The sequence below is a fragment of the Protomyctophum bolini genome (genome assembly GCF_963924005.1).
Source record: "Protomyctophum bolini genome assembly, chromosome: 12".
Lineage (NCBI taxonomy): Eukaryota > Metazoa > Chordata > Actinopteri > Myctophiformes > Myctophidae > Protomyctophum > Protomyctophum bolini.
The window spans coordinates 26420967-26443103 of NC_137873.1; the positions used below are offsets into that span (position 1 = coordinate 26420967).

At 40.4% G+C, this 22137-nt stretch overlaps 3 protein-coding genes across 3 annotated transcripts in view; all 3 read right to left on the reverse strand.

Moving 5' to 3' along the window:
* Window positions 1–1967: 1967 nt before the first annotated feature.
* On the reverse strand, window positions 1968–6596 carry LOC308326008 (actin-related protein 2/3 complex subunit 5-like). Its single transcript, XM_080778816.1, has 4 exons — window positions 6308–6596; window positions 5390–5462; window positions 4526–4702; window positions 1968–4273 (listed from the first exon to the last, which is right to left on the reverse strand). Exons 1-4 carry the CDS (start codon window positions 6445–6447, stop codon window positions 4211–4213), a joined length of 453 nt encoding a protein of 150 aa, XP_080634942.1. The 5' UTR covers window positions 6448–6596; the 3' UTR covers window positions 1968–4210.
* A 1456-nt stretch (window positions 6597–8052) lies between these two features.
* Window positions 8053–13438, reverse strand: LOC308325708 (uncharacterized protein). The gene is made up of 7 exons (XM_080778352.1): window positions 13201–13438; window positions 12153–12297; window positions 11288–11383; window positions 10781–10925; window positions 10275–10420; window positions 10037–10176; window positions 8053–9595 (listed from the first exon to the last, which is right to left on the reverse strand). Exons 1-7 carry the CDS (start codon window positions 13298–13300, stop codon window positions 9450–9452), a joined length of 918 nt encoding a protein of 305 aa, XP_080634478.1. The 5' UTR covers window positions 13301–13438; the 3' UTR covers window positions 8053–9449.
* A 6811-nt stretch (window positions 13439–20249) lies between these two features.
* Window positions 20250–22137, reverse strand: part of palmda (palmdelphin a) — a 32373-nt gene continuing 30485 nt past the window's right edge. The window contains exon 11 of the mRNA XM_080779133.1: window positions 20250–20366. The gene's annotated coding sequence lies outside the window, so the exon portion shown is untranslated. The remainder of the gene's footprint in view (window positions 20367–22137) is intronic.

Consider the following 22137-nt stretch of genomic DNA (forward strand, 5'->3'; position numbering starts at 1 on the left):
ATTTTACGCTGGACCAAAGCAGCCTGAGCTGACTTCACCTTACACAGATAGGAATGGACCACCTCTATACTCTAGACAAGAGACCCCTAGAGTCTATTCTGGGACTGCTCCGTATGCAGGCAGATATGAACCCTACTCGCCCTCCCCTGCTCCCAAGGTAAATTGAATATCTCTGCTGCTCTCTGCTGTGGGAAGGAAACCACCTAACTCCAAAATGTTCATTTTTGAGGAAATGAAAAATATAAAAATGTCAGGAAATTAAGAGAACCTTATATTTTGAAAAAGCAAAACTGCCCCAAAACGGTTGGTGTTTTGACTTTATATATTGTCAATTACTTGCATGAGAGGTGGTGGAGTTAGTTGTTTTAGCAGACAGTTTGAGGGTCCAATGGTTTCGTCCAACGCATGTTTTACTACTTTCCATTGGTTTAATATTTTCGAATCAACACACAGACGTAAATAGTGATTCAATAGTGATTTATGCAAAAAAATATCAAAAGCCTCAAACATGGAGTTAGGTGGTTTCCTCCCGACAGCAACGAATAAGAGTTGGACTTCAACTTGTCCTAAACAGACAATCCAACCGTTCACATATTGAACCGGCTGACTCATTGGTTGATACATTCTATAGTTTGACTGCTTACAACAGTACTATCCATCTCTTCCACATTTGACCATAGAGTATTTGCACTTGACCCATAACTCAGCGGTCCTGTGGTTGCAAAACAACCCAGGATGCTTCTTCTTAGCCCCGACACCAAACCCTTGGGTTCACTGACATTCCTCATTTTATCCTGTTTTTTGTTCCTAATCCTCAGGCCATTTCTTCCTTTATTTTTTCCAAGCTCGGTTCCTACTCCTAGTCTCCTACTCTGTCCCACTCCCAGAGACGTCTGAGCACCTTAAGCCAAGTTGGAGTGGACGCCAGCAGAACCTTGCCACCTCGCTGTTCACACTCCCTCCGCCTGACACAGCCACAGAACAGGTATTCCTTGTCAAATCAACATTTGTTTGTTGCGTTTGTTCTGGTATTAAATACCTTTAGGGCTGCAACATAGTGTTCCTGGAAATATGCTGTCGGAGTACATGGTTTATAAAGTTGATCATCAGTTCATTGTCAAATAATGTTTGTGGTAGGACAAAACTGCACCCCACTATAGCTAAATATAGGAGGGGCTAGTGCCTCAAAAAAACAGTTCTTTAGTATCAACACATGTAGATTTCTACATCAAAATATAGGCCTACTTAAAGTAATTAAAGGTACCCATAATGCAGAATTTCACAGGTTACTAATAATAATAAAAAATCTTTTGATAATAGCAGATCGGCTATACTTTCAAATAGGGATGAAGTGGTTAATGTACTGGTATGTTTTGTAATAATAATCCAAATCTACAATTTTACAAAGTAATTAGTAACTCGTTTTTTAATAATTGTGGTGGATTAAAAACTAAAGTATAAGTACCTCAAACTTGCAGTTAATGTGCTTACCGGAAATTACTTTTTGACCTCTGAGTCTCTCATCAAACATTATGTAATATGTAACACTATAACAACCTACATGATTATCCACATGTATTGAGCTTATTACTTCTACAAGTTCATTATCCGCTCTCCCCACAAAGCCTCCTTCACTCAAACTAAAACAAAGAGCTCATAATATTGTATTGTAAGAGCCACAGGATTAATAAAACACTCTTTTCAGACTACCTCATCACCTACAGTAGCACTTTTCAATCACTGTCACTTCTTGTTCCATTTTTTTTTCAAAAGATGCTATTTATATTACCTGGCCATTTTACACTGTCATTTGATGACATGTGTTCAGGTCACTTACTCAAATTTTGCAAGTCGCTCCGGATAAGTCTTGCTACTGTAAATTCTGAAATTGTAATGATTGTAATCTAGTGTCTTGTGGATAAAACCTAATGTTTTAACATACTTTGTGTAAATTAAAGGAGTAAACATAATATTGTATGCTTTTTATTTCACCCACAAATACATGTACAGCATAAAAAACGAGGACATTTCTATATAAGGCAATATTTCCTCCCATTAACTTTCGCACACATTTCCAAACTTCCCACTCATCAATGCTTACTTTCCAAGAGCCGAGAGGCCTCATTTGTACAAAACCCAAATTCAACACTTATGACTGGAATTCAGTCACTGAATAGACACATAGGAAACGTATGTACGATAATCACAGATTTCTAAACCATGTGTATGAAGTGGTTTCAAATAAGCACGTCTGAAATTACTGAAGACTCCTAACCTAATGTATACCCAACATGCCACCATTATCAAGAGAAGTTTTGCATAAATTATATTTTCCAGATAAGTCTCATTATCATTTTAAAAAAATCCACACTCGTGTGAAGTGAGGGGAAACGTATCATACATCACATTCCATGCTCAGCCAATCAAATCATTCCGACAAATCACTTTTATCTTTAATGTACTTTGCCCAGCCAATCAAATCGTCGCTATGGGCCAATCACAAGCAAGCAATGTTTGCGTTTACACAAACCCGAAAAGCTGGGCATAGGAGGGGCTAGCACCCCTCAAAAATATATGCTGTATGTATTTACCCTTGGAGAACTCATGCTAATTTCTAGTTGTGCCCACACAAAACGTAATAGTTGGTGTGGGTATGGGACCAAAACAAAAACGTTTTATCTCACCTTTATCTTGCGAAAAATAGCAAATCATAGGGTATTTCAGGTGGTTACACCCACCATTCCGACTTGCTGCATTACTAATCCTAGGCTATCCCTAACCGCACGCGGAAGCCACGTAGTCGGAATGCCACCCTGTCCCCATTTTGGTTGTTAGGTAGGTCTCCAGCAATCACTCACTGGAACACACACACTCATGTTATACACATCCGATTCTCTACATCCTATTGTATGGTGCATCTTACAGTGAGCTCTTATGTACAGTTCCAGGTGGATAATGTTTTGGATCTATCCAGTAGATTTGTTGAACCCTCGACTGAATGCCTGCTGATGTTAAGAATGTTGAGTGTTTAACCATGTGCGATTGTCACATATTTTCAGCAAACGTTGAGTTCTAAAAAAAGTTCAGCAACATGTCTGTCCAAACTGGACAAACAGGTGATCCACAAAATTACCATAACATAATACCAAAGTTGTAGCTGAAGTTACGATGAACATGAGGGTATGTTTCAATTACTTTATGAATTAAGACGATGCAATGCAGTAAATTATGGCAACTATTGCAGGAAGTATGAGAAATATTTTCCCCTCTGCAGACATTAGTTTAACATGAGGGCTACAGTATAAGTCAAAGCGGAACCAGCTGTGACAAATATTAGTTTGCCTAGTCTATGAAGCCTAACCAGTAAACTGGTTTCAACACCGTAAAAGCTTTCATCATCTGCTGTTAATGCCACTGATGACAAAGGTAGACATTACTAGATAAGCTACTGTATATTTTATAGCAGACTTGAAAGCCATTTTTTTTTGTATATTGACTCATGACTTCAGGCCTGTTTCTATTGCAGGTTGTAGTAGAATGGCAATTGTGCACATTTATATTATAATAGGCTGCTATTTGTGTATGCTGGTGAAAGGTAAATTATAATATGCAGTTTCTCAGTTGGTTCTTGTTTCCTCATGACTTTCTTTGAAAGAAAGCAAACAATAATAACCGTATATGAGAAGTTGATTCCAAGAACAACCTCTCGGTCCCACCGACCCAGGAATCAGTGACCATGTGAGAGGAAAAGGAGAGAAAAGAGTTGTGTGTCGGCAGCCTGCCATCTGTTGGCTCAGAGCCTAGCGTGAAGCATGTCCGATGGCATGAAGACAACGAAGGTCTGAGCGAAGCACAACAATGTGCCATTATTTTTGCACTGCCGGCCGTGTCACCCACACCATCCATGGTGGGGGGTTGGTGCCAGCACCTCCCCATTTGGTCTCAATCAAGCCCTCTGATAGAGGTACAATATACACCTCAATCCAAAGGATGTGATTGCCACAGTAAGCACATAAAGTAAAAAATAACTGGGGTGCCAGAAGAAAAGAAAATTGGAGTTACCCCTTACCCTCACCCACATGTACGTAAATGAAAAAAAGACAAACAGAAAATGTGGGGACAATGAAAAGTCACATTCCTGTATTTAGAGGATAAAACTGGGTAGTTTCAGGTAGGTCCGATAACTTGGTGAGGGGTTGTTCTCTGACGGTCAAACTGTCTTCCTGGCGGTCAGAACTCTGACGATAGAGCCCAGTCCTCCGACAGCCAGAGCCTGTACACACACACCCAAAGTTATGTGGTTAGATGTTCAGCCAAGGTTGTCGCTTGTCGGCAGATAAAGTAAATCATAAGAGTACATTTCACAGACCATGACAAATAATACCGTAATTATAAACAGTGGATAACGATGATCAACATTCAACGTAGGCTATATATCATATCAATACTGCAATTGACAAAATAATTATTCATACTTTTTCCCCCTTTTGTTTGTTTTTCATTTATACATCCACACATTGCATACCTTTTCGTGCCACTGTAGCAGGACGGCACTGCTGTTATCAGATGGTTTCTCAAACCCTTTATAGATGTATTTCATCAGGAGGTCTACCCCTGCCTTGTCCAGCGAGCCCACAGCCTTCTCGATGTCACTGCTCTTAAAGCTACTGAGCACCTTCAAAACCAAGGCCTCCGCACGGTCCTACACACAGAGACAACACAGAGGTGGAGAAAGACAGAGAAAGAGATGGCGAGAGAGAGAGGTGGGCCAAGACATTGAGAAATAGATTTTTTATTATCACAATTCTTACTACAACCGATTATGTATTTAATTGTTGTATTTTTCATAAAAATCCACCGTAGAGATGTTATGAGCTACTTTCCGTCAAGACATCCTCTGCAAGTGATTCTTTTTTCAAGTGTTGCAGTTTGGAAGCACTATTTTTTTCTTAACGGGTCGCACTGCTGCCTCCTGCATTATGTGCAAATTCGAAACAGGTGGAACGCAGGGCCGTTCATAGTGAGTTGAGTTGAGTGCTTCCAAACTCCAGCACTTAGAAAAAGAATCACTTGCAGAGGATGTCTTGACAGAAAGTAGCTCATAACATCTCTACGGTGGATTTTTATGAAAAACAAGCTCGGCAGATTGAAAGAGGATAATTCAAGCTTGTACTACAGCTGCAATGTTGGTGAGTTTAACGTCGTTTAAGACAAGCAGATCGCAAACCAAAAAAGATGAGTGGGGAGTCAATGGAGGGTATTGCAACTCTAGATTCATCCCATTATAAAAAAATCTAGAGTTGCAAATTGCGGCTAGTATTTAATGTGCATATCTAATGTGATTCAGGTACAGACAGGTATAGATTGTGGTTCTATATGAGACTTGTACCTTGACATTCTGGTTCTTGGTGTTGATTGGAGGATTCTTCAGCACTGCATGGAGAGCAGCATTCAAGTTCCCCTTGGAAGATGAGTCAAGGAGCACCACATACAGAACGGAACCACAGCACACAGACTGGCCCTAAATTGCTATACAATTTTAAGGGGAAACTAGACTTCAGGTGACTAATCTAAAGTAAACCATAAACCTTTTACATGTGGTGGACTGGCTAAAGGTTTGCTTGCTTGTCACGGCTAATAATAACCATCTTCCTCTTCTGCTTATGCCATATTAGGTTCTTAGCATGCTTATGATTCTTGATTTTCTATGTATTTGATGTATTACCTTGCATTGTTCCTGCCTACTGTAAATCACTCTGGATTTATAAGAGTGTCTACTAAATCCCCAATTTGTAAATTGTAGACAGTGTGGAATCGAATGATTTAAGTCAAACCCCACCCCAAAGTTACAGAATCATTGGGGTGCGTGTGTGTGTACACACACTCACACACGGTAACAAACCGTTGGTGTATTGAATTATATGCCTACTGATGATTATTATTATAGTGGAAAAATAGGGGAAACTGGACCACGCCCTGCCTCAAATGAGAGTAGTCTTGACAGCTCAGCGTTTAAATCGACACAACTTTAGCACTTTGTTTGCACTATTCAGTATTACATCGCATTAGTCTCGTTAGAAGCTGATATAAAGTATTTTTTATAAATCATGATTTTTGGGACTAAAAGCCGCCCCACCCCGTGTGTCTGTCTTTTGATGTCATCACACATTTATTTTCTCCTTTTAAATAGTACTGCAGTCGGTGAATGCGCTTTCGCTCTGTTTGTAAAGCAAAAAAACCCCATGTGAACCAGAAGGAAATACATAATAATAGGCAACACATAATAATACCCAATAATTAAGGATATTGTCTTATTAGTCCGTCTACTTCAGCTTCATCCGGGCCGCCCTGGTTCTCACCGCTGTCATCCTCGTCCACGAACTTGTTCTCGTCGTATTCGTCAACGTCTACTTTCCTAAACCGGTCTGACACTGTGTTTTTGGACATCGTTGACGCGACAACCGGCGTGAATACAATATGATAAAATGGTATGTATGCAGATAGTAAGTGACAGCCAGGAACAACTGACAGTATAGTAGCCGCTAGTGATAGATGCGATGTTGTTGCAGTATGCAATTTTTCAGACCGCTTCCGCCTTTTTTCTATCTTCCTGTCCTGAATAAGTTACTTCCGTATCTCTGGCGCCCTGCTGTGGTGAAAGGTGGTAGTACGTTAATAATCTTTGTGTGATGTGATTTTGATTGATTGATTTATTTTGCAGAATTACAGTACATTTCAAGTACAACTCAATGCAGAAAACTTAACTGTGAGTGAGTGGACGACACCATAAAGCATTACACTTGTTTACAATAGGGCCCACCATTTTCAATTCATCAAAACATTTAGAGACGTACGAATATACATTTCTATATAGTCAAAACAGGAAATCATCATAGGAGGTAAAAAGGGAAAAGAAACATATACAGTGAGGGGGAACAGGGGTGGGTGGTGGGGGATTCAGATCTTACGGGGGCCAGTTTCGAATTGCAGTGTGTATTACTTGACAATGACACCTTTACAAAACATTGGTGAAGAAATGTATAGAGGGTATGCTCATGCATAAAGTGAATGGCAAATCGAGAGGCAAAGTGAATTTAACGTAATTTAACGTCGTTTATGCAATCAGAGTTTTCTGTTTGGATGTATGGAATGTCATGGCCAGAAAATAGTTTTTTGCCACTCAGTAGGAATTTCCGCATATCTTCCGGGTATGATGATGTCATGCGCATACCCTCTATTGAATTTATTCCCAGATAGATTGGACATTGTTCTGATAATGTTCCCTGACTTTAGACTTTCTTTTCGCAGATAAGTAAGCCTGGGACAGAGGCTAGACTTTAGTAGGAGCATGTGGTGAATGCACACCTGACAGTTTGATTGAAGACAGGTGGCGGGAGAAACTCTGAGATCAAAGCAGCTGGTAGATCTCCAGAGATCACAGCTCTTGGGAATGAAGGTTATTATGTCTGTTATATGGATGGATAGAAAAGGGAGAGTATTTGGTGCTCACCAGAATTCTTCTCAGGCCTTCAAAATCAGTCACGGCACTGCTAATAAATCCATTATTATACCTTACTGCCGTGGAAGTACAAACCGCTCCTTATTGTAAGTCTTTAGATAAGTGTTTGTAAAATGTCTTAGTAATTGGAACTAAAGAAGTAAAATTATACTCTTCCACTGACACTGCAGACCATAATTATGCTCCTAGTGAGTCTCTCCCCTCCCCCTGGTCTTTAGTTTCCTGTGTCTCTCCCATAGACTCTCCACTCTCCTATAAAAGGAGCATAAAAGGTGTACCGGTAATAATAATAAAGAGAAGTGGACTCTTTTTCACTCAATGGGGTAGACAGAAGCAGCTGAATTACATCCAAAATTGGGTCATGGTATCCTAGGTACCAGCATTTTATAAATGCCAACAACCAACAACCCTGTCGTAACCTAAATAAAGACTTGTTTAGGTTTGGTTCCCCCTAGTTTGTTTTCAGCTACTGCAGTGCACAAACAACCCACTGTGGATTGGCACAGTCATGACAACAAACAGTACACTAGACATTTGTAATAATCCCTGTGGTTTTTAATGAATACATATCAGCACAATGATATAAAATGTATAAAAGTATACAGTTGGTACATGGCAGGGCAATGTGAAAACACTCAAGTGTATAAAGGCTGGTGCATGTACAGTGGTTAAGCTTCATCTCGCCCTTGCTGGGCCTGCATGCACACTTCCTCCTTTGTTTCCCTACATGTATGCTGTTTTCTTCATGGTTTTCCTACCGTTTGCCTAAGTAGGCCTACATAAAAAATGAAATACAATCGGGGTGAATGATCGTAGTTCTGAAAAAAAAATGTTTTGGATGTGCCTGTTTTTGTAAACTTTCTACAGTATATAAGTACTGTATGAACAACTATCAACAGTCACTCTGTCTCCAACAACTCTATAAAAACATCTGTGAGGTAGACATGATTCGAAGATTGTAACCATATGGATATTTTGACTGTTCCTTCAATTTCAATGATTTAACACTTTTAAAATGGCTAAACTCAAGCCTAAATAACACTTCACAGGACAAAAATAATTGATAAACGCAGACTCCCAAGAGAGTTTTGAATAGTTTTCATACTATGTCTGTGTGACTACATTACATGATGGAATTAGTATTTATTGTGGGCTATGTAGAAAACTGTAGTGTTATCTATATACAGTACACCTATATTTAACTCTACCAATTCGATATTTAGACTATTGGTGCTTTCAGAAGATAGTAAAACAAGACAATATTGAGAAATATATAAAGTGGATATGGTGTCCAAAAAGGTAGAGGTTTGTTTTCAGCTAGAACCGTCTATTATGTTCCAACAAATTGCCAACAAGAAAGGCAGCATAAGCATAAATGACCAAAATCATTTATGCAAAAGATGATATCTAATCTCACAGTATGACTATATCAATATACTGTCAAACTTTAAAACACTGTTAGCACAATGGTAAAAATGATAGTTTTTGGAAGTAGCTAAAAAACTAAATAAAATAATTGCGGTGGTTAAATATTAGGCAGCTTGTGTTTAGTGTGCTGTATTGTGAAGTCATTCCTATTGTAACGTGACTGTTAAATCAGTCTTCTTCACCTTTAGAAATGAAAACATCTATAAAAAGAGAAGAGATGAAGAGCAGGTCACAATAAGTATAAAAGAGCAGGAAAGGCAGGATATGTTTGGAGTGGAACAGATCCATAGAGTAAGACATTCATGGGGCCAGTCCAATGGCGGCTCTTCTACATAGACTTCTATTGGCGAATAGAGACACCGGAAGTTTACGGAATGCATTGGAGTCTATGGGCTCACGCAAGTACAGGGCTGTTTTCTGCCCCATCAATGTCGTAACTCTGTCTTACTCTATGGCTCTGGAGTGGAATAAATGAGATAGGTGTAGAAGAAAAGAGTGTTCTCTATTTGAAAATCTTGCTTTTGCCTCCGTCACAGGGTGACAACATTGGCTGATGTGATGAGAAGTAGAGAGATTGCTTCCTGCGTTTCCAGATTACCACGATAATCCGTACCACCAGGAGAACACACGCTAGCAGCAGCAGTATCACTGAAAAGAAAGATGCAAGTTGAAATGGTATCATCAGAAAAGGTAATTGGAAGGTGCCCACCAGAAACATATCACATAACTGCCAACTTTGTCTTCCATTCTGTGTTGCACAGCCCCTCCTCTGCCTGCGTTTTTTGTGACACTTCACCGTGTTATCGACATAAAGCAGATACATTCAGATACCTACTAGTGCATATATTCACTGGTGATAGATTGTACACTACACTACTTATAGATATTGATAGAATATACATTATGTTAATCAGTCAAACAAAGTGCATATACTGTATTGTAGTTGTAGACTAAGTTTATTTATTCTTATTTTATTCTCTGAATTTCTTATCAATGAGATTACTTTGAGGGGACAATGGTGGGGTTAATAATATCCAGTGGATTTAATACCTTGTTGTGCATGAAACCTGATTTTCTCAAACAACTCACCCATAAAGACAGAGTTAGGAGTGGGGTCAGCTGGGTGGTAGTGTCTGGCTACATTTCCCGCCAAAGCCACGATTGCCACCGGGTAGACTGTCAAAATGTAACGCACCCAGCGGTCCAGCAGACAGTTCTCCAGGATGAACCTATACAGACGCATCATAAAAGTGAGACGGACAGACAGGGGCAGGGCAATAATTATTTTGTTGTCATGGTTCCGATCGTCACATCTCATCCCACTCACCATGCCACCAGCTCCACAAGCAAGATACACAGGGAGGCTGTGGCCGCCGTGCTCTTTTCCACACCCCACAGTTGGAGAACGATTGTTAAGTTGATCAGAGTGGCAATGGACGTCCATGTGGCGTAGAGGGCCAGTCCATTCTGGACCTGAAGACATGAACATCCACAACAGGCTGCATGGGTTGGCAGTAGTGATCGAAAAGGTGAGTTGAACCCATAGATTGCACTCACATTACGACATGCATTTTATCAGTGAGCTTTGGTCCCATTACCACTACCACTGCTACTACAACTAGTAATAATAGTATTAAATGAAGGAAATGCATAATATTTGTACCAGGTGTTTATAATATTGCAACTCAAACTGCAATTGTTATGTAACAGTGACATAACATTGTGTACAGTACATCTGCATACCATACAACTTGCAGACAGTGACATAACACAGTTACAGTACAGTTTATCTGAATGCCATACAGACAGATAGAAAGACAGACAGACACGTACCACTATTCGGAGACAGGCCAGGTCTTTGGGATAGTATTTCTGCAGCCAGAGTCCATAGTAATTGGTGGCATAGCAGCAGAAGAACACAGTGCTGTAATTTGCCAGTGTTAGCATTACACAAACAAACAAAGCCGCCCCCATCATCCTGATAGAGAGAGACAGACAGACAGACAGACAGACAGAATCAGACAGTGTCCAAGTGCATCATAGTATGCACTAGGCTCAATTAATTAATTAATCATTTATATTCTGAATTATTAATCTATTCACACCCCTTGTCATAAATAACTGTTTTACAAGTCAAAGACTACAAAGAGTAAATCACCACAGCGAGCAAGATCATATTACGTAGCGAAAGAAATAGGACCTTTAGAATGCACATTATAATTCACATTATATATAGTCAATTATTGTCCTACAGTCAAAACAAGAAAATACACAAATATATATATACAAACATAGCCTTTTGTGCAGATCCAAATAAAGATAATTCAAATGTGTCCATACTCTCTGTCAAACAGTAGTAGCCATATCATGTTCATCAGCATGCTGGCGAACCAGTTCCCGTAGAAGACATAGGGCAACAGACACAGAGCCCAGTATCTAGAAAGAGGTGCATGGAGAGACTGAATGTTAACTTCATCTGTACGTCAGTCAACTAGCAGCAATAAAACACATAATATAGGGCATAAAAAACACATCATAATGTACACGTAGTTTTACACGCGCACACACACACACACACACACACACACACACACACACACACACACACACACACACACACACACACACACACACACACACACACACACACACACACACACACACACACACACACACACACACTCACACACACACACACAGTCAGACATTCACTAATAAATGTATAATACAATATAATTAATTTACCAATACCCTCTGGGCCTACATTGTTCTGTTTATTGGTGTTGGTGACCCATTCTCTGCACAGATTGATACACACACTAGTTGTGTATAAGATTGTAGGCACTAGGCAAGCCGCAGGTATGTTATATTTCTCGGTGAGACACCCTTTGCTCAGATACGTAGTTATGTATACAGTGGTTTTCAACCAGTGGCCCTAGAGGGGGTTCCAGGTGGTCCCTAGCTTCTCAGATCTTTAAGTCTTGTAAAATGTTACGCTCTCAAGAGTTAAATTATTGTTAAACATCTGCATTACTTAACAACAAAATATTCTACGTTTCGGGTCTGACAGGCTAAATGTCATCAAATGGTGATCCGTGGCTCAAATGCAGAATAATGAATGGACCTCGACATGAAAAGGGCTGAAAACCACTGATGTAGCCTATAGGATTGCCACGGCAGGCCAGTATGTTCCTCTGTGACCCACCCTCTGCACAGAAACGTAGATATGTATAGGATTGCCACGGCGAGCCAGGTATAGATGAGGCCCCAGATGGAGAAGGTCCAGCCAGCTGGGGTGATGAGTGTCTCATAGCGGGCTGACACGTTACCGGTAGTGGAATGGAAATTACCTGAAAAACAGCAGCAACCGACTGAGTTGCTGAAGAATGCAGCAGATAATCCAGGGTTCTCCTTCCAAAGGTCATGACTGAATCTAACAAGATTTTCTTTTACACACAAATAAAAGTGAGAAACTAAAACTCCATGAAGCAGCCATTATTTATTTCAAATTGATGGAAGTCAGTAGAAATAAATAAATATACGGTAGCAAGACCTAAGTAAAAGGTTCGCTTCCATTTGTTGCCTTTTAAGGAACATTTCCAAGTAGAACTCCAGTCAGACCATGAGACCAAAACCAGCCTACTTTCTAATTACAGAGTCCCTTGAGATTCAATATAAACCATTATGCAGAGACCACATCAAACTTGACAAACACCAGGCACATACTTGAGGCCTGCCCTGAAGATGTCAGGATCATAATGTCATCACATTACCCTTGTGGGTCTAGTACAACCAGACAGATTTTGTTACACACAAAAGAACAGTCACACTGGTAAATGTGATATTATGGAAAATAAGCCAAAAACAACAAAAAACTCTTGACTAACTGTCATTTCTTTCGTAAAACCAACTTCAACAGGATCTGAAAGCAACTAGTTATAACTTAAGCCAAATACATTCGATTCTATTTGGATTTCTATTCTATCTATGTTTTATTCCTAGAGGTCAGCTCTTCCGTTCCCCTCATATCCAGGAGGAGGAGACATTTGCAGTAAACTGGCCTTGTAACCATAACAAACAGCTGGAAACACTTAAAGATTCCTTAAACATGAGTCATTACTGGGCAGATTATAAAAGCGATCTGAGATATTTTGCACCATGAAAATGCATGGAAAATAATCGCAATCGACCAACATTGAAGAATTAACAGTTGACTTTAAACAACATATGTTGTAACTCAACATGTAACTCACCTTTGCCCGTTCCAGCCAGTGCATTAACAACTATAGCTGCAATAAAAAACAGCACCGAAAAGACTATGACAATAACACGAAGCAAGCTGGTATCCGCCATTTTATATTAGGCTGATAACAAATAATAATAGTTATTTCGCTTGTTATCGACTGTACGGCAGATCGTACACAAGTTACACAACGACGTACAAAAGAGAGAACTGCGTGGAGCTCGTGCTGGAGCTCCTCACAGCTGGCAGAGTTTAGATCCCACAGCCAGAGTGGTCTGTCGTGCTGTGATTGGCTGCTGAAAGTTGTCAGCCAACTGTCACCATGGCAACATAAATTTCCAAAAGACCCCCATGAGCCCTATTTGTCATCACCACACCCAACAACCAGAACAAAACAAAACAAAACGACAAAAGACAAAACAATCACATGGTTTTGTATATAAAAGTGTGTGTGGAACTGTTCTTAAATGTTAAAGACGTGCAACAAGCATCAACATTAATTGTCACCTTGGCTTCTACATTGTGCAAATAGGTCATATTCTTACAGTTGTCTTATTATGTTTTGTTATTCGTGGTTTGTGTGTGTGTGTGTGTGTGTGTGTGTGTGTGTGTGTGTGCGCGTGCGTGCGTGCGTGCGTGAGTGAGTGAGTGAGTGAGTGAGTGAGAGTTAGAGAGAATTACAGCCTGTAATTTACAGGACGTCAGTGTCAATTAGGCTGTATTGACAAAATAAAACACATCTGGACGGTATCCTAGCAACAAACACTTGAATCGTTGCCCGAACCTTTGGGCTATGGGATTTATTTCAGACTGATGTTGGTTGTTAACTTGTTATGGTTGTCATTTGAGGCTTACCACACGCACACACACGCACACACACCACTCGGTCTCACTTCTGCTCTCTACTGGAAACTGTAGGCATAACACTATGGTATTCCCACACTTCTTGGTCCTGTCCTGACTATATCAGCATATAGGCTATCATTCATCACATGATCATTATGTAAGATTAATTTTGTGGTATGAAAACAAGAAGTTTGGTTTTCTGGGGGTGATGTGTACTAGACACATATTTGGGCAAGGCTGACACAGAACTCCATATATAGGAATAAAAGGGACACAGACATAATATCTGGGTGGGGCATGCATTTCCAACTTGCATCATTCCAACAAGCACTACTGCCCAACAGGCACCACCGTAGATGCCCCACGGGCACCTCTCTAGTAATGTAATAATAATAATAATAACTTGAATTTATATAGCGCCTTTCAAGAAACCCAAGCTGCTTTACAATACAGAAAAATGAACAAACAACTAAATAACTAATTGCCAAAAGCCTGAGTAAACAAATATCTCTTCAGTGCAGACTTGAAAGAGTCCAATAGTGTCCCAAAGAAGCACATTTGCTAGGTTATTAATACATTATTAATAATTATTGTCTTGAAAACAATTGTCTCCAAAAGTAAACATTTTCATCATTTTTTTTACCTTGGGTAAATAAATACATAAATAAAAAAATAACAGCTAGCATATTACTCTAGAAAGTAGGCTAGCTAGAGGACTCTGAGCAGGGCGATGCTCTTCCTCCGGTAGCCACGCCCCCTCCTACCTCCACGCACACACACACCTGCTGCAAACAAACAGACAGACATGTCGAGCTCCTCATGTTTTAAGAGTGAACAACTTATATTAAATGTAACTTACACCAAATGGAAGTTGTGTGGAGTAGAGTGGGTTGTTAGAAAGTGAAAACCGCTCAGTCACAAGTGTGTGACAGTTTGAAAGATAAGTTAATTCATCTTCATAACAAACAGGTGAGTAATTAGCTACCTATGCTAAGCATTAACGTGTGTGTGTGTGTGTGTGTGTGTGAGTGAAATGAACAAGGTGCTAGTGCTGGGTGCAAGCCGTATTTATATAATAAATTATAAATATACAGACGCAATGTTTTGTTTGGGGTGTCACAGCACCAAATCATTCTGTTTACCAATGATGGTTTAATTGAAAGTGATAAGTGTTTTCAACCTGAATTCTATCTATCAATTTATTTCAAGGCATACCCTAGTCCAGGCATGTCCAAAGTCCACACAGCTTCTTTCCTAAAATGTATTATTTATCCGATATAAAACTAACATTACGTGTATTACGTACACCTGCTATACATATGGCTAAACTCTGTCCATTTACATTGAGGTGAAAACTGACATGTTGATTAATGAGCTTTGTCCCTCATAAATAAATAAAATATACTAGGCTTTGTATGTTGTGACAGGATATAATAAGCTATAGGCTACTGTATATTAGGCTGTATTATGTTGTAACCGGAAGGATGCATTATACATATGCTGTGTATGTTTGTCTGCTGTTGCTAGTGAGTTGTGACAGGGTACAGTGTACATACAATTATGTTGCTCTTGGTCAGCTCACTTTCCTTACTTAAAGCATTTAAGTAAGGGTCAAAGCTTATGGTGTCTCTCTCAACCTGCTCCACAGGTACACGAACCAGGGTGATGACCCCAGACCCCCAAGCTCAGCTTCTTCTCAGCCCTGAGTCCATTCTCCTTAGCCGCAATTTGCAGATTTGGGATGAATCTAGAGTTGCAATACCCTCCATTGACTCCCCACTCATCCAGTTTGGTTTGCGATCTGCTTGTCTTAAACAACGTTAAACTCACCAACATCGCAGCTGTAGTCCAAGCTTGAATTATCCTCTTTCAATCTGCCGAGCTTGTTTTTCATAAAAATCCTCCGTAGACATGTTATGAGCTACTTTCTGTCAAGAAATTCTGTGCAGGTGATTCTTTTTCCAAGTGCTGGAGTTTGGAAGCACTCGTCGTATGTCACTGAACGGCCCTGCGTACCACCTGTTTCGAATTTGTACATAATGCAGGAGGCAGCAGTGCGAGCCATTAACAAAAACGAGTGCTTCCAAACTTCCAAAGAATCACCTGCAGAGGATGTCTTGAAAGAAAGTAGCTCAGAACATGTCTACGGTGGATTATTATGAAAAACAAGCTCAGCAGATTGAAAGAGGACAATTCAAGCTTGGACTACAGCTGCAATGTTGGTGAGTTTAACGTCGTTTAAGACAAGCAGATCGCAAACCAAATTGGATGAGTGGGGAGTCAATGGAGGGTATTATTAAAAAAATCTAGCGTTGCAAATTGCGGCTACATTCTCCTGTGACATGCTGTGAATGCTGGACCCTAGAGCCTGCCTTACATCCCTGACCACTACACTAAACATCCAAGGCTGAGTGAGAAGATGCAGATGGCAGCCATGAGAATGAGTCTGGTCGGTACCATAGATACCTGGAGAAAAGTACTGGCCATCTAGCCAGATGTACTGTATGGAGGATGGAGATGACTGGAGATGCTGCTGGAGGGCTCAAAATGAACTCTCTATCCATGGACCCTGACATCACTTACACAACTGATGAAGTCAATTAGTTTAGTAGAAGATGGCTCAAGGTATAGAAACTTTGTTTTTTGCTTCTTTGCTGCTTGTGTTGTATTTTATGCTGTGTGTGGAATTGTGGATACTAATATGATTCAAGCTGGTGTATACCATTAATGTCATTTTTGGGACCCAATGAGTGTGTGGCAATGATCAGTGACTGTTTCTGGCTCTGGAATTGAATGCTGATGTGAATCTACAGTTTGTATGTTGTGTTATGCCGTTGGAGGTGTGAGTTGTAGTATATTTGTATCTGGCTCTTGATCACGTCAATAGTCCTATGAGTGAATTACCGGTAGCTATTTCCTTTTGGTTCGAGGTAGAGGTTTTGAGCTTTATCACAGCCATCAATTCCAAATGTTAATTTTCAATTGAAGACTGATAAACAGTAGTTTGTGTTGTGTTGTGGTTGCTGAGGTTTGTTTGTTGTGAGTTGTTGTGACAGGGTGGCAGTGTATTGGTTTATGACTGGCATGGTGGCAAAGAATGTCTATGTAGTCCTCTTTCTTTCTTTTTTAAATCTCTCTCTTCTCTTCTCTTCTCTTCTCTTCTCTTCTCTTCTCTTCTCTTCTCTTCTCTTCTCTATCTCTATCTCTCAAGAATAGTAATTCTTGAAAATAGGATTAGTCGATTTGTGTCACTGATTTATTTCAACAGACAGATGTGTTGATGTTGATGCATGGAGTTCCCTCAGTTTGGGGGAGACCCCAGCATTGCACAGAACATGTTCTTCTGTTTACAAAACTTAGAACATATCAACTTGACCCAGTAAGGCCTGATGGAAATGCTTAGTTGAGAGGAGTGAAGTTTAATTGTTACAGTACAACCTTCACGCGACTGTGATGCGGTGTAGTGGAAAAACAAAACACTTTCTTTTGTGACAGCTCAAATGGGTTCGCTCAAATGGTCAGGATTACAATGAATTGTAAGAAATTAATCTCATCTATCAATTTGAGATACGTTGTGTTCAAGGGAAAATTTAGATCAAGTGCTTGAGGAAAGGTTATGAAAAGAAGATCCAGTAGTAGTGTTCATCCATTAGTTTTCTGAAAAACCGGTGTGCAACTACCTTAACACTCATTTGATTGGTTGTTCAGAAAGAAGTTCAGAAGTGCAACCTTTATACATCTTTGGGTGCTTTTGTAAGTACCGTATTTGCTAATCACACACTGATCGATGTTCCCACATCACTTAGCACATCCACACATCGTGTGTGTGTTTGTGTGTGTGTGTGTGTGTGTGTGTGTGTGTGTTTGTGTGTGTGTGTGTGTGTGTGACGTGTGTGTGTGTGTGTGTGTGTGTGTGTGTGTGTGTGTGTGTGTGTGTGTGTGTGTGTTTGCACGTGTGTGCGCGTGTGCACGTGAGGGATTATGAAGATGAGTTTCCATGTCAAAACCCTAATCCTCTGAAAGGTTGGAAGAGACTGTCGACAGATGTGCTTTGCTCCAGTATCAGTTAAGTGAGACTGCGCCTGTGTGTGTGTTTGTGTCCGCCCATGCTACAATATAATGTCAGAGCATGAGTGTGTGGCTGAATGTGAGAGCAACTGTCACCAAGGCTGCATGCCTTCTGATTCGCTATTGCCCACACACTCAATTTGTGCCGCTGGCATTGTACAGTATGAAAGAGAGAGGGAGATGGAGATGGAGAGCTAGAAATACAGAGAGAGCCAAACTGACAGGAGAAGAGGGAGGCAGTGAGCCGGAGAACATCATAGTTCATGTTATAGATAGACGGAGGCTGTGAGCGACATATTGTTCAGTGGTTTTATGGAAGCTCCACCACTATAACACCGAGAGGTGTCATGACAACAAAGTGAGGTAAGACTCAACTCTTTATCACTGAGTTCGTAAAACATTGTACTGTATGCCTCATCCAGCTTGGGTGTTTTCTGTCATTTTACTTGAACTTAAACTTCCCCAAAAGTCAATGAAATTCATTAAATACCAGCAAATTGCCAGGAAATATACAAGACAAAAGGTAATAGGTTAAAGGCAACATTTTGATGCCGATCTGATTTAGCCACAGCTGCATAAAGTAGAATATATAGATGTATGTATATCTTATGACATATTCTAGTTCCTTTTTAGGTTTAGCGTATGGGCCTTGTCTGTACTTTTTAAGCTTACTGGTATTTACATTTTTTATCTCATGTCATTTTGACCTGCTTGAGATTGACAAATAAATCCTTATTGACAAATTAATCCTTATTGATTTAAATATTAGATGGTAATAGTGATCTGGACAGCAAAGGGTTGAAATATCAAATGTCTTGCTTTGTGTGTTGTCTGTAAATGCAGTGTTAGGAGTATAGGAGTATGGTTAGTGTACTAACTGGCTGTATACCACTACTAGGAGCCCAACGAGTTCAAGGATCTAACTTTACACATCTTGATGTCTGTGTAATTCATTTCATGGGGAAGAATATACAAATCTTTTCCAGACCAGCATCAAATCAGTGCTCACCCAGAGCTTTAAAGCATTCATATTATATTTAATTCCTCCGTTTTAACCCATTTTAAGTGTAAGCCTAAATGTAGTGTAGTAATGTCGTGCTGGTAAGGCCTTATTGGGCCATGGTATTCAATCAAAACAACATGATTGATAACTATGTTGGTAAATTTAGCATTTTAGTAGCATTTGAAAGCATTTGACAATTAGAATCAAATGCATCTATACCAAACCTAGGTCTACATTCTTGCTGCCACAATAATGAGATTAGCCTATAGCCTATTAGAAACAACATTTGCAGGTCGCAAATTATTTACTATAGGGCATAGGCTTTTGGCTGAGTACCAAATTTGTATTGGATCACAATTCATTACTAAAGATTAGTACATAGAACAGTTTGCTGTGTAGGCTAATCTTGGTTTTATGAGTCAAAACTCAAATCTAATAATATCATACCCATATAGCACAGTTATTAATTACTATACTCTACTAAGCCCAATGGGATGTACATTTATAGCTAATTTGTTTATTGATTAACAAAGCAATAATGTAGGCTGTGCTGTGCCAGAGCTTTGACCTTCCTGTTTGTACCGCGGAAATATATTGATGGTGACCTGAGTCTCCACCCCTCAATACAGTTATGCATGCATGAAGACCTTGTGACATCACAGTGGGATGGGTGGGTTTGTGTGTGTGTGTGAGAGAGAGAGAGAGAGAGAGAGAGAGAGAGAGAGACATAGACAGAGAGACAGAGAGACAGACAGATACAGACCGAGAGACAGTGACAGAGTGTACACAGACAGAAAGACAACAGACAGAGAGAAAGAGAGAGAGAGAGGGGCAGAGATGATACTGGCTAATGAAAAAACAGAGGGCTGGGAATTATGGGCGGGAACCGGGACGCTGCAGCATTCACGAGCGTGCAACGATAAAGGGAGGGAGGGAGAAACATGTACATCAGTGTTTCTGCTCCAATTCACTAGAAACACAACAACGAGATCGATTCACAGGTCTCCCTTGATCTCTCTCGGTTCTCCTCCCTCCCTCTCTCTCTCTATCTCTCATGCACAGCACACACACACATACACACACGCATTAAACAAGACGTCGTCATCCGTCTATGCGTCCCTCCTCGCACAAGAGGGTGGCCACCTGGTTGCTCGGGCTGCCGGTGGAGAGTGGAGGCAGGGAGGAGTGCGCGCGCCGCGGCCGCCTGGAGATGATTTCGTTCTGGCTGCTGTGCTGGAAACTATTGGTAGGTGAATGAACTACCCGATGGAGAGAGAGAGAGAAAAGAAAAATCACACAAATGAATAATCTATTTAGCACTAAACAGTGGCACTTGAGGATGAGAGAGATAAGGCGTGCCATCTGCCCTCCGCTTGGCAGTTGGTGTTTTAGGGCGTTTTTGTAGGACTGGCATCACTAGCAAGGCATCATCAACCACATTGTTTTCCAGGATGGCTTATGTATCACGAATAATGATAGCTTTCCTCGCTCGCGATATTACGGTGCAGCGTTTAGCACACAAACTATTATAGAATAGGCTAATAATAGCATCCATTGAACACTGTCACTGAGAGAGTTGTTTCACTGACTGTAACAGTGGAGCAAATGCATGCATCTCTGTTCTATAGAAAACATGCCAAGCTACTGTACAAGCTTCTCTAATCCCCTCAACACACACGGACACGGATGTGCACGCACGCACGCACGCACACACACACACACACACACACACACACACACACACATGCACACGCACACGCACGTGCGCGCACATGCACAGAGAGAGAGGTGATTAAATCGTGTACCTTCCAGCTGTTGCTGTGATCTGAATGAAGGAAGATTGATCTCAGATCACTAGTAGTACAGTACATAGTTCAATATGGAAAAATAAACTGTCATTCACTGCATTGAAGAGGCACTACTCTCAACTAGTTCTTGATAAGTTGGACTGGCCAACATTTTTGTGATTGGTTAAGGATGCCAGCAGGGTCGCTAGAATGGAAAGCCACAGAGATGATAGATCAACCAATAACAAAAAAGGTCTTGGGGTCAAATCCTGTCGATGATATTAGGTCAGAATCAGATTAGAGCTGTGAGCTTCTGCTGCTGTGCTCTGAAACCATACAGTACTGTATCATCTCCCATGTACTCGTTATATATAGAACACTGTATGTCTGCAATGAATTTAGGACCTGAGGCCCATTCTACAAATGGCTTCTAAATCAGTAGTTCTCAAACCTTTCACTTCATAATACATTTTTCAAACAATTTAAAGATGTTTCAAAAATAGCCTACTGTATGTACAAGCTCGCTGCCGGCATAAAGTGACATGCTGTCGGCTTGTACTGTATGTCTGCTGTTTTAGAATAGCCAACGCTAAAATGTAAAATGAGTCAAATTACACCGGTTTTAATAGGTTAAAAATAGTATACAATACTCCATATCTCCAATTTATTGAAAAGACAACGACGGCCAGGATTATTAAAATATACTGCAACATTTCGGTTGTGGGAAGCCCACATTATGGGAATTTGTTTTTGACAAAATGTTGTGTTGCATTGGATAATCCTTATATAAAAGCTCTAATTGTGTCTGTGAATCTCAATGTACTGTATGACTATATGGTTGTGTGTGTGTGTGTGTGTGTGTGTGTGTGTGTGTGTGTGCGCGTGTGCGTGCGTGCGTGTGTGCGTGTGCTCTCTATCTTCTTATAATGTCCACTGCCCAGTCACGTTTAGTCCAGTTTGCAGTAGAAAGCCAGCCCATACATCCATGTGGTTACCTTGGCAACGCCTCCATTCTGTCACCCGCACATGGAAAGACAGACCATAATAGTTTGGTAACCCACTCACAGCCAACGCAGGGTTGCCCTGGTAACGGTCATGATAGCTTTCTCTTGGATAGTTTACCCTGTGTGTGTGATATTTCTGGGCAAATGCACTGCTTTATTCTAGTGACTGTGTATGTGTTCCATATGCATGCGTGTGTATAGCACATGGGTGCATGCATGAATGCATTGGTGCTTCCATT

Coding starts and splice junctions, on each gene's coding strand:
- LOC308326008 (XM_080778816.1), bottom strand. CDS start 6,447: ATGTCCAAAAACACAGTGTCAGACCGGTTTAGGAAAGTAGACGTTGAC. Junction 5,463..6,307: donor GTAGACGGACTAATAAGACA/ATATCCTTAATT, acceptor CTCATCTTCCAA/GGGGAACTTGAATGCTGCTC. Junction 4,274..4,525: donor TGCTACAGTGGCACGAAAAG/GTATGCAATGTG, acceptor GTGTGTGTACAG/GCTCTGGCTGTCGGAGGACT.
- LOC308325708 (XM_080778352.1), bottom strand. CDS start 13,300: ATGGCGGATACCAGCTTGCTTCGTGTTATTGTCATAGTCTTTTCGGTG. Junction 12,298..13,200: donor ACTGGCTGGAACGGGCAAAG/GTGAGTTACATG, acceptor GCTGTTTTTCAG/GTAATTTCCATTCCACTACC. Junction 9,596..10,036: donor TCCTAACTCTGTCTTTATGG/GTGAGTTGTTTG, acceptor CTTTCTTTTCAG/TGATACTGCTGCTGCTAGCG.